The sequence below is a fragment of the Bos taurus genome, chromosome 5 (genome assembly GCF_002263795.3).
Source record: "Bos taurus isolate L1 Dominette 01449 registration number 42190680 breed Hereford chromosome 5, ARS-UCD2.0, whole genome shotgun sequence".
NCBI classification, from domain to species: Eukaryota; Metazoa; Chordata; class Mammalia; order Artiodactyla; family Bovidae; genus Bos; species Bos taurus.
In genome coordinates, this window is record NC_037332.1 from 65,221,006 (window position 1) to 65,233,946 (window position 12,941).

Consider the following 12,941-nt stretch of genomic DNA (forward strand, 5'->3'; position numbering starts at 1 on the left):
CAGCTTTAATACTGTTTTAATGCAGCGCTGGGTACTGTTTTCAGAAATGTTGTGGACTTCCCCCGCCCTCCCCATTATGTATTTATTATTATTGAAGTATTTACAATATTGTGTTACTTTCAAGTGTACAGCAAAGTGATTATTATTTGTATATATTTTTCAGATTATTTTACATTTTAGGTTATTATGAGATATTGAATATAGTTGTTCCCTGTGCTATACAGTAGATCCTTATTGCTTATCTATTTTATGCATAGTTTGTATCTGTTCATCCCATAGTTCTAGTTTATCCCTTTCCCCATCTCTTTCCCCTTTGGTAATCATAGTTTGTTTTCTATGCCTGTGAGTCAGTTTTTGTATATAGATTCATTTGTATTATTTTTTAGATTCCACATATAATTGATACCATATTTGTCTTTGACTTAACTTCACTTTAGTATGATAATCTCTAGATCCATGCCTGAAAAAGGACTATTTCCTTCTTTCTCCCTGCTGTGGAACTATATCATGGGGATTGTTTCTCCTTGAAAGTTTCAACAATTCATCTGTAAAACTGTGTTGACTCCAAGTTTACTCATGATTACTGATCTCTTCAGGTTTTGTTAGGTTCCTTTTGACTATTTATAGATGTCGGTTTTTTCCAGAAGATTACCCATTTAATTGAAATCTTTCCAGCTTCCTTGTTTTACTTATAGTTGTACTCTCTTATTTTACTTCGTTTTAATCTATATATTCCTGTTTTCATTATTCCTTGTTGAGACTTATCTTTGGCCTGCCTGTTTTATTTCTTTTTTTCCCTCCTCCAAAGAACCAGCTTCCAGTCATTGTCTTTATCATTTTCTTCTTCCTGTTTCCCTTTGCCTTGTTTGTTGTTGTTATTTTAAAATCTCCATGTTAAAAATTTGATTTTTATTTCATTCTTCCCTGTTTTAGAATACATTGATTTAAATATGTTGAGCTGCTATTCCAGCCTTCTAGGAAAACAAAACAACTGTGTTTTAGGATTAATGTGCAAGAAAATAATGTTTTAGGGTTAATGTGCAAACAAATAACCTTCTTTGGACATTTTAGAATTTTGTATGGTCGAATGAAGAATAAGACTGGAAGTAAAACTCAGGGGAAATCTGCTTCTGGTACCCGCATGTCCATCGTCCTGAGGTTCCTGGCTGGGACGCAGCCAGAAGAGATCGAGATATTCTTAGACCTGCTATTTGAGCCTGTGAAGCACTTCAGGAACGGTAGGTATCAACTGCCTGCCGCGCTGTGAATGCATATTCTCTGCTCAGACCTCTGCTGTCTCAGGCTGTTCCCCCACACTCTTGGGCGTCTTTCTCAGGGGGTTGGTTGCTCCTCCCAGTCTCAGTGGTGGTCTTTTTGCTGACATGCAATTCATATAAATTTTGATTGAATTAGGTAGACCTCACAAATGATCTTGGGATTATCATCGGCCTTGTGCTAATAAGCCCCTGATTAGAAAATGTGTGTTTTCTGCTTCTCTTGTACATTTTGGCCATTTGAAAAGTGGTGCCAAGTTGTAGAGCATGTGCCAAGCGCTTAGTCGCTCAGTCGTGTCCAACTCTTTGTGACCCCACCGACTGTAGCCTGCCAGACTCCTCTCTCCCTGGGAATTCTCCAAGCACAGATACTGGAGTGGGTTGCCATTTCCTTCTCCAGAGGATCTTCCCAACCCAGGGATCAAACCCAGGTCTCCCACATTGCAAGCATATTCTTTACCAACCCAAGCCACCAGGGAAGCCCTTGAAAAGTGGTACTTCTCCATATACGATGAATAGGTTTTTCCTTAGAAACTTAAAGTGTGCTGCAAAATGAATCTTAATTGTCCTGGCATGTATTGTTTCACTGAGTCATTCACCTACTAAATAGTAATTTGTCAAATACCTCCTGTGCCCTGGACACTGTTGAAAATAGAAAACTGAGCATTTATAACCTCTGATCTTAACCTCACAGTCTAAACAAAGTGGATTAGTAACTGTATACAGTGTGATGTTCTGTCATATGTTCTCCAGTATGTGAGGTTCATCTGCTTCGTGCCAGAATTAATGACAGGCTCCTTTACCTACAACTCAGTTGACCCTTAAAACAGCCACAGTAGGGTTCAGTATTTATTTGTTGCCATTTTACAGGTAGGAAACAGGCTTAGAGAGGTAAGTACTTTGCCCTGGGATTTGAACCCAGATGAAGCTGGGATTCAAATCCAGATCTTCCTGACTACAATACCTGTGTTCCAGTTTTATAATTGCTTTGCTTTAGGCAAACATAGATTTATTTGTAGGGTCATGTGTTGCTTTTTGTTTTTTTTAATGATAGGTATAGCTTTTTAAAAAGTTTTCATTCAGTATAATATTGCCCTGTGAAGAAAGTTGGCTGTTAACGAATACAAAAGTTTTTGTTCAGTGCAGTGGCCTCTGTTGTAAGAGGGTAGCTATAAATGATACCCTTATGGATAAACCACTTAGGTATATGAATCAGCAAGCTCATGATCTCATACCAGTTGGTCTGAAGTAAAGCTCAAACAATAACAATTCAAGTCTTTTAAGTAAATTATGAAATCAGTTTGGCACCCATTTATAAAGGACTATTGTTTTATTTATTCGCAAGCGACTGCAAGAGAAATAAAACATTTGATTCTCAGCTTTAAAAGAGTTTATCACATAGCAAGGTATTTTCTTTGAAACTGCTAAAATTAGCATAGTCCGTGAAAGCTCAGAGGGAAAAATGTGGAAAGTTGATAGAATATTAATAAAATGGAATTCCTCAGGTTTTGCTGAATTGTATAAATAGGGGAAGAATTGGGCTTAGAGACTTAGTTCTTTCACAGGTTTCTTACTCTCTCTGATTCCTCAGTTTCCTCATTTATAAAGTGATAATAGTAAAACCTACTATATCTAGCTCATTTAATGTTTGGTAAGAATCAAAAGGAGAAAAATAAGGAAAATATATTATCATCTGTAAATTATAACAGTAGAAAATGCTGTATTATTGGGAGAAATTGAAAGGAAGCTATAATTGTAAATAGGAACAAGCTAATATTTCGCTTCACATGCTATCTCTGCTCCTCTGTGTTTCACCAGGAGAATGCCATACCGCTGTCATTCAAGCAGTAGAAGATTTAGATTTGTCTAAAGTTCTTCCTTTGGGTCGTCAGCACGGCATATTAAATAGCCTTGAGATAGTCTTGAAGAACATTAGTCACCTGATCAGCGCATATTTACCAAAGATTCTGCAGCTACTGCTCTGCATGACTGCAACTGTGTCACACATCCTTGACCAACGAGAAAAGGTGAGCAAGATTCACTTTAAACTTTAGCTTTCTTCTTGGGCAAATAGGACTTCCCTGGTAGGTCAGCTGGTAAAGAATCTGTCTGCAATCCAGGAGATCCTGGCTCGATTCCTGGGTCGGGAAGAGCCCCTGGAGAAGGGAACGGCTACCCACTCCAGTGTTCTTGCCTGGAGAATTCCACGGACAGAGGAGCCTGGCAGGCTACAGTCCACAGGGTCACAAAGAGTTGAACATGACTGAGCGACTTTTATCACTTTCTTCTTGGGCTAATACAGGTTGGTGTTTTACTTGGAAAATTGGTTGGAGCCCATAGCTAACATCATTCTAAGTTAAATCTTTCTTATGTAAGGTGTCTCTTTAAAATGACCTTTCCTATTAATGGGAATCTTCACTGTTATAAATACTGACGAATAGCTAGAAAATGCAGATTGTATCAAGTGTCTATTTAAAAAGGAGGTGAAACGGTAGGGAGGCATTTAGTTCTGTCTATGTCTCAGAGACCAAAGTCTGGTATAGTTAAACTGATGTTTCTTAGATTTTTAATTTCAGAAGCCTGAAAGTATGAAACACGTCTTCTAACTCTCATTTATTCAGAGTATTTGGAGAATGAAGACAACACTGTTGGCATTGTCCTTGTTGAGATAGAGTTGCCCAGAGCTCTTGTAAAAATAAATGCTTACCTACTCTAAATGCAGTGTTTTAAGTGAAGGTAAGTAGCAAGATTGGGCATGACAAGCCAACTAGCTAACTGCCAGGAGGCTTCATGAGATGGTGCTTAGGAAATGTTTTCTGAATGATTTTAAAGATGATATATTTATGTTCTGTTGAAACAGGTGTGTGAACATAAGTTTACTCTGTGGAGTTTAGGGGAACTTAAAATGTTTTTATGGACTGAAGACTTCTTGAAGGAGATAGGACCTGAAGTGAAAATCCACATTCAGGTTTCTGCTGTTGATTCTTAACTCACATTCTGCTGTTGTTGTTAATGACAAATAGGCAGTTTTAATTTGGCTAAAACTCATTTGTTTTATTGATGTGCCTGGTGAACTGCCTCTTAGATACAGCCAGAATTTTATGCTGCTTTATTCATTGAGCCCCTACTGTGTGTCAGATACTGTACTAAGCACTGGGGCGAAGGATCAAACAAAAGTTCCTGTCCGTTTAATTATTCAGTAAATACTTACTTCACACCTGCTATCTGCCAGACATTGTTGTAGATGGAAAATGAAATAGTAAGGACTCAGTATCTTGGGGAGGTTATAGATAAATAGCCAAATGATAGAAGAACATCAGTTGGTAAGTTCTAAGAGGAAAATAAACTCAGGAGGTGACTCTGCAGACATCTGTAAGTCATTCTCTGTGTCCCTGTTTTCTCTCTAGTCCTCTGTTCGTGACTTCTAGCCACCTTGGCCTCCCTGAGCTGCACCATTGTCCCCTCGTTTTCCTTCCCATACCAAGGTCAAAGTCTGCAGGCAGGAAGTCAGGGAATGTGTAGGACTCATCTCAACTGTTTCTCCTCTCTCGGGGATGTCCTCTGTTGCCTGCTGTCCAGTGTCCAAAAAATCATTGTTTCATATATTCTTCAGTGTCTTGAGAGGGGAGGCTAAATCTGGTCCCTGTTATTTTATCATGTCTAGAAACAGTAAAACCACCTGAAGAGAACAGGCAGAGCAGCCCTGCAGCTAACACAGGGCTGGAAGCAGCTCATGTTCCCGACAGCCAGAGCAGAAACCTCATGAGATGTGGCATCAAGGAGTGTCCTAGGAAGGGGATTGTCTCTGTAGTGGAGCCAGATCAGCCCAGGCATAAAAGCTACTGTGGCTCCATCTAACAGAGCCTAAAAAGACCAAACTTTTCTGAGTGAATCAACTGCATCCCAGAATAAAGCTCAAAACCTTTTGGAACAATGGATAGAATCAGACCCAGAAATGATACAGGTGATAGAATTAGACAAGGACATTAAGAAATATGTGCCATACATTCACAAAAGGAAAGGAAAGCATTAACGTGTTAGGGAAAGACATGAAGATGTAAAGAATTTAAAATAACTAGAGGTAGATGTGTGCTGCTTTTAGTAGGGTGTTCAGGGTCACCTCTCAAGAGCTGATATTTGAGCTTATACCTACCCAGCCGCTGGAAGAACATTTCAGGCAGAGAAAATGACTAGTAGCACAAAGTCCTGGGGCAGAACAGTATTGACATATCCCAAGAAGAAACAGAATTTTAGTTTTTGTCTTATAGTGAGTGACAGTGACTGCCTATATGTGGACATGTTAAATCATGAAAGTCCTTTGACTTTCTGGTTAACTTAGAAGATGTTACTCAGTAATGCAGCCTTACTCCTGAGTCAACAATCAGTAATTCAAAGGCTCATTTATACAGTTTCACAGTTCATTAGACAGTGAGGTGCTAGCCTTCCTGACACATAAGAGCCTTCTTTTCTTCTTTCTTGTTAATTCTTGAACAAATCCAGGGAATTCCTTGAGTTTCTGTAATGAATTATCACACAGTAATATGCTCAAGTGAGTTAAAATTCTGCCCTTGTGTATTTGAGTGAAGTCAAACATTGACTTTTTTGTAGCTTTCAGATCCTTCAGGGCATTGACTGACACTGAAATGGTGTCTTGAAGGTTGTTTTGATTTGGTTTTAGTTTTTTGTGTTTTTTTGTATTGGTATATTTAAGCAAGGAAGTAACTTGTAAATGTCCATCAACTCCATCATATGGAGTATTCCTCTAGGAATTAAAGTCTGCAATTGCTCATTCTTAGGATTTTTCTCCAGTTTAATTTCTCAACAATTACTGAGAAGACTGGGCAGTTGGCCCTGTAGTTACAAAAGAGAATAGAACATGCAGATTCTACTTGATGGGGGCCTTGCGGGGCTGATGGAGGTGGGGGAAAGTGGGGCCTCTGATTTGGTGTCATGTTTGCCAAGGTTAGTTTCTTACTGCTCCAGGGTATCGTGATACCATGCTTCTTCAAATATCAGTAATAGTTTTCATCTTTCGCCAGATGTGATCCAGAGAAGAATGGAAATACTGTCAGTGGAACTGAGGCAGAACAGAGTGACTTGTAGCAGTGTCACTGTCTTGTGCTTGTCTGGCATTTCCTCTCTTTGTAACTTGTGTAAGAGTTAGTTGAAAGTGAATGGCAGAAACTTGATGGGTATGTCAGCCATCGTGATTCCTTAGATTTACATAGCAAATCAATGGCATCTTCATACTCTCTTGAATTTAAAATGTTCAGTTTCATATTCAGATACCTCCATTCATCAGATTATCAGATTCTTATGACAAGTAACTTGAGAGTTTGCTCCATGTTGTCATTGCCACAAGACTTGATGTTCATTGTGTTACAGCACTTGTGCTGACTTCATACATTTTAGTGTGCTTTAAACGTCACTAATTAAAGTCAAGTGTAGAAAATAAGTTGCCACTTATATATCCAGAGCTCACAATATGTTAATCAAGTGGAAAAACAATTAGGTTTTGAATCTTCTCCCATTTGTTTGGTTTTACAACATTCTGTACTTGGGAGAAATCTCTCTGAGGCCTTTTTTTCTCTCTGCCTGACCTAAATCTCTTCATCTTTTAAGATCCAGTGGAAATTCTCCCTAAAGTTTAACCTTTCTCTAATTTATAGTAATTCTTGTCCTAAGTCAAATATCTTAGGTATTTTTCATCTCTGTTGTAGTTTAATAAATGTTTAGGAAGATTATAAGTTGAGGTCAGGACTATGGCTAGCATACCATTGGACTCATTAGTATAGGTTGAGTGTATTTTTCTACCCTGAGCCTAAAAAATTGGCTGCATTATTTATATTTTATAACTTGTAGGAAAGGAGATGCCAGTGGAAGTAGCAATACCTGTTAATAAAAGAAATTTGCTGTTAATTTAAACATCTACTGACTCTAGCTTCTATGCCTCTAGACAGACAAATCTTATTTTTCTCCAAATTGTACTTTCCTTTGAGCTGTGTATTTTGAGATCTTTGCAGGCCTTAATTCAGTCACTTCATTCTCCTTTACTGCACAAAGTATTTCACTGTTTGAAGAAACTATAAATTCTTCAGTCCTGTGGACTAATTTTAACAAGAATAACCAAAAACTCATAGTCTTAAAAAAAAAAAAAAAGTAAAAATAAAAATACAAATTTAAAAAATAGAAAAGTGGCTTTCATTTGAAATGAACATTTAGATTTTATTTTTCCTAATCTGAAGCATTATAATGGCAGAGTGTTATATTTGTGAAAAGAAATCAGAATTTTACTTGAGACAATTGCTTAAATAAAAAAGTAAAACAATGTGGAACACAAAACCGATGTTCCCACTGAGATTTTGTTTTGCCTTGAGAACACTTAGTGTGATTTTGCTGGACATTGATAATAGAACACATCTCACCGCCTTTTTTTTTTTTTTTTTGAAGTCAGTATTCCCTTCTTGTTCAGTGAGAAAAGCAATATGACTTACTGATGTTTCCATGTGATTCAGAACCAGAGTCAACAGACTTAGCAGGATTTCCAGCTTGATTCTTAGCTGTCTGAGCAGAAGTGCCTCCCTGAGGAATCAAAGCTAAAGACAATATTTTCTTATAATAGAAGATCTTTATTTTACAGATACAGCTAAGGTTTATTAACCCACTGAAAAATTTAAGACGTCTTGGAATCAAAATGGTAACTGATATCTTTTTGGATTGGGAGTCCTATCCATTCAGAACAGAAGAAATTGATGCAGTATTTCATGGTGTAGTTTGGCCCCAGGTAAACCTTGATTCCCACATTCTGCCCAGATATCGTCTGCTTTTTCCTTTATTACTACTTCACTCGCACAGTCTACACCCAGGCACGAATGCTTATCCTGGTCTTTTCTGTCATGTCAAGCCTTTCTTTGTTTCTGGAAGTTTAGAACACTTTTCTTTGCTTCCACTACCACCAAAAGCTCAAGAGCTAGTTTCTGTGGTATAGTAGCATTTATACTTAAGGCTAATTTGAATATGACTGTGTCTCTTAAGCAAATGCCATGTAACTTTTGTAGCACCTCACATGATATGCCTCTGGATTTTGACAAGCGTGAGAAAAAATACACCGGGATTGTTGTTGCATGTTTCCTTGTTTGATTTCTCTGGTTGTCCCCACTTGGTGATGATAACTGGTGTAGTTATAGCTAAGACTGTAGCAGAAACTTGATCTTAGGCACAGTTGCTCACTGTTCAGTTTATCCTTTAAATATTAATCTCTATCTCTTGGTTCTTATGTCCTCGTGTGGCTTCTGTTCTTGTTCTGCTTTTCAGTTGTTTGATTTTTTCCTTCAAGTCTGTATATGTTCTTATCTTGTATTGTTTTTATTTTGTATCTAGATCAGCAGGCTTGGATCTGAAAGTCAGTATTCTCCTACTCCTCTACTGAAACTAATTAGTATCTGGTGCAGAAATGCAAGGTAAAATTTTTTTTTTTTGTACCTTTAAAAACATCAGTGTTTTAGACTAATCTAGTCAAAACTAATAAAGGGAACTAATAGTGTCATTTATGCTCTTTACACATAGTGAACTATGTTTAGTGCAGTTAAAGAGAATAAAGTCATTGAATCTCAAAATCCATAGTTTAAAGAAAAGTGCAATTTGCCAAATCATAGGTGCAGTATGATCCAGGAAAAATGCTTTTACATGTGTATCTATGTATAAATATAAAATGAAACAGAAAATCAGTAAAAGCTGATTTGTAATTGGCATTCTAGTCTTTTTCTCAGTTCCCACTTAAAAAATTTCATAGGTTTCCTGGATTTTCTAGGTCATTTTCTTCTATTCTTTATAAAACGCCATCTAAATTTGCATGCAGCACTGATGGTCACAAATCAGTATTCCTTTATGGACATTATGAGCCATTAACAGAACCTTCATTGACTGATGGTTCAGAGATGCTATGTTACAAAAATTAAATGTATTTACTGAAGGGTGATGGCAGCAGACTTAAGTTTGTCCTATCCAGTTTGAAGAATAAAAGATAGAATAAAGGAAAATGTGTTTTGTCATTGATTCAGTGAAGTTAAAACCTTGGCATCAGTTTACAAAATTGGGATCATACCATATAGCTATCTTTTGATTTTGATTTTTCATGTATATTTTGTCATGAACATTTCCCCATGTCATTAAATAGTCTTCAAAAACAAACTGAACACCTTGACATTGTCTTCCTCAGGAAAGCCTGTTTTGTCTTTACTGTCAGAAGGGCTCTTTTAATTCCCAGTTGGATAAAGCAATTTCATATCTTGTTTTTTTATTGGACGTTTATAAGCCGCACTTCATAGGCATACTTGAAAAACGTTTTATAGTTGTATCATTGTTACACAAATAAGGTATGAAGAACTTTCACCAAAAAAGACTTTACAATAGTGATTCCGTTTTTATGTGAATTAGGTCCTCATCAAGGATAGAGCCATATCACTGGATGCCATTTCATTCTCTTCTACAGTTTCCCTCTCGTTGACAGTAGAGATGATAATATGTAAACTGTCTTGTTTGGTGCCTGCCCACACTGTCCCCAGTATCTACTGGACAAACTTGTATGAACATAACCTCTTAGGACTTTTCTTTGAGTTTGTCAGGACTAAACATGTTCAAATGCTTGAGCTCTTTTTCCGGTGATAATGAACTGGTAAAGCCAAACTATTTGAATTTTTTCAGTTTGACCTTCCTACTAATTGTTAGGATCGCATCTCTCGCTGTAAAACAGTTGCTGGTTTATGTGTAGCTAGAAAGCTTTTGTGTTCCCCGCTCTCCGGGGCATTGTTTGAGGCTTTCATTATTGGGGATGGGTTCATCACCTTTCCTTTCACAAATGATCCTAGTCTGAATGTTGCATATCCTAGATCAGCAAGTGTTTATTTGACCTGTGGTCTGTATTCCTAATTTTCATGTTGTAGTACATTGGTTTTTATGTGAGTGTATAAACATTCACCGGAGAAGGCGATGGCATCCCACTCCAGTACTCTTGCCTGGAAAATCCCACGGACGGAGGAGCTTGGTGGGCTGAAGTCCATGGGGTCACTAGGAGTTGGACACGACTGAGTGGCTTCACTTTCACTTTTCACTTTTATGCATTGGAGAGGGAAATGGCAACCCACTCCAGTGTTCTTGCCTGGAGAATTCCAGGGACGAGGGAGCCTGGTGGGCTGCCATCTCTGGGGTCGCACAGAGTCGGACACGACTGAAGCGACTTAGCAGGAGCAGCGTAAACATTCACATTCTAGAAGGCTTATAATTGAAAAATAGCCTGTCTTTAGTACATTTCTCTTAGAACTAGCAGTTCAGAGCTCAGTTTTACCCCTTATTAGCTTAGTGGCTTTGGACAATTCTGTTTTTGCATCTATAATGTAGAGATAAGCATACCACCATAACAGAGATGTTACAAAGATTAACATATACATAAAAAGAGAAATATACATAAAGTGCCAAGATAATATGAGAAATATACATAAAGTGTCAAGATAATACAATGTATGGTGCCTAGAATTATAATCCATTAAATTTTAAAGTAATTTCCCTTCTGAGCTTATTAGCTAGCATTCATCTGCACACATACACATATATCTTCATTAAACTGAAAATCCATAAGGAACATGTTTTTAGAAATAAACATATTGAGAAAGAAGGTGACTGTTTCAATGTTTCCTCTTGCAGATATTTCTGTTTCCTGGCTAAACAGAAACCTGGGCACCCAGAATGTGATATCCTGACCAATGTTTTTGCGATTCTCTCAGCAAAAAACCTCTCTGAAGCTACAGCTAGTCTTGTGATGGAAATAGCCGACGACCTTCTTAGCCTTCCAGATTTTGAACCCTCAGAAGCAGTTTTGAGCTTGCCGGTGACAGGATGTGTATACACAGAAAGTGCAGATGGTATGTAAGCTGTACAGAGCAAACGGTTCTTCTACTTTTGAGGTATCATTTGTACCCTCAGAGTGAAAAAGTCAATAGAATCTGATTCTTCAGATAATCTAAGCTATTAAGAGAGTTTCTCTTCTCTAGGAATTAATACCTAGATTAATTAAATACTTAATAATTCAGTTTATATAAACTGAATCTTCTTTGCAGTAGTTAGAAATTCAGAGTATTTACTCTCCAGAAAGCTCACCTGTCCTCTAGGACATTATCAAATGATTTCCACTGTCATGTCTCTGAATTCTTCTTACCATATTATCCTAACAGTCTTTTAGTGCTACTGAAAGTGGTTTAAATAAAACTTCAAGGATCTCATATCGGATTTTCAATTTAGATAATGATAAAGGAAGCCTGGCATGCCACATGCAAAGGGTCAGCCATGAGTTAGTGACTGAACAATAGTATAGATGTTTTAACTAAGAAGAAATTTAGTTAATCTTGGAGGTTGAAATGTATGAAATTTTCATGGTAACTGAGTGCTTGCCTTTTCTGGCATTGAGAAGATATTGTATAGTTATCTTTTAAGAGTGTAGTTAATTAAAATCAGTACATTTATCTATATTTCAGAGTCTATCACAACAGGAGGACGATTAATTCTACCTCATGTACCTGCTATTCTCCAGTATCTCAGCAAAACCACAATAAGTGCAGAAAAGCTAAAAAAGAAGAAGAATAGAGCACAAGTCAGTAAGGAACTTGGCATTCTTTCAAAGTAAGTGGTCTATTGGTTCTTAAAAGGTAATGTTACAACTTGTGATTTTAATTTTTTTAAATTATATTTGGTTTTTCATTTGCTTTGGTAAGGTAAAGGTTAAAGGTTTAGGTTAAAGGTTTTAGGTTAAACCTAAAAAGGTTTCAGTATTTTAAATGTCCTCCAGTTTTCAGTTTATGTAGAATTCTTTTTCTTTGCTGGAATAGACTTTTTATGGCATCTGTCTTTATTATAAAAGATAACAGAGTTTTCAAAATTCTAAGGTAGACTAATAGATTTGCTTTATTAGCCTTTGCATATTTTGTTCAATTAGGATTTTGCATTATGTGAGATCATAAAGTTGTAGTTTTTTAGTGGGATTGATAAAAATAACTAACTTAAAAGAGCAGGTTGCTATGTTTGTTTTTTTTAAGAGTCAAGATCTTATAAGGATTTTTAAAGATTTTCTTAAAAATTCTCTATATACTAGTAGACCAGGTAGTAGGTAACTGTGATTTCTATACAGTGTCTGGTTGGTAAATCTGAATGCACAGAATGATTGTGTCTTTTTTGTGGGGGGATGGACCATGCCATGTGGATCGTAGTTCCCTGACCAGGGAGCAAACCTTTGCCCCTGGCAGTGGAGGCACGGAGTCATAACCATTAGACGACCAGGCAATTCCCCCAGAATGGTTATATCTTAAACTCTAAATTGTTACAGGATTTAGTTGTTGAAAGTTTATTTTTTTTGTTACTTTCAGCAACAACAGAAAATGATGTGTTAAATCTTCCAGGAACTTCTTTTAAATGTTTTGTTTATACTAGTGTATTTCTAACTTACGCAGAATGGGAAACCATACCAAATGTATTTATTACATTTTATCATAGGCTATGTGGTAGTGAGATGATGATGATGATTAGCACCAGAAAGACCAGGGTCTTTCAGGCCCTGCTCTGCCACTTCCTTTCTGTGTGACATCAGTCTCTCTGAGCCTCACTTTTCTCTGGGCAAAGTGG

The 12,941-nt window shown here is 37.1% G+C and overlaps 1 protein-coding gene across 2 annotated transcripts in view; it reads left to right on the forward strand.

Moving 5' to 3' along the window:
* The window catches only part of UTP20 (UTP20 small subunit processome component), an 86,219-nt gene that overhangs the window by 37,804 nt on the left and 35,474 nt on the right, over positions 1-12,941 (forward strand). For both annotated transcript variants that reach the window (XM_010805264.4, XM_059886972.1), the window contains 6 exons: positions 1,072-1,238; positions 3,093-3,301; positions 7,915-8,058; positions 8,655-8,734; positions 10,974-11,191; positions 11,801-11,945. In XM_010805264.4, the coding sequence (XP_010803566.1) occupies positions 1,072-1,238; positions 3,093-3,301; positions 7,915-8,058; positions 8,655-8,734; positions 10,974-11,191; positions 11,801-11,945 (963 nt within the window). The remainder of the gene's footprint in view (positions 1-1,071; positions 1,239-3,092; positions 3,302-7,914; positions 8,059-8,654; positions 8,735-10,973; positions 11,192-11,800; positions 11,946-12,941) is intronic.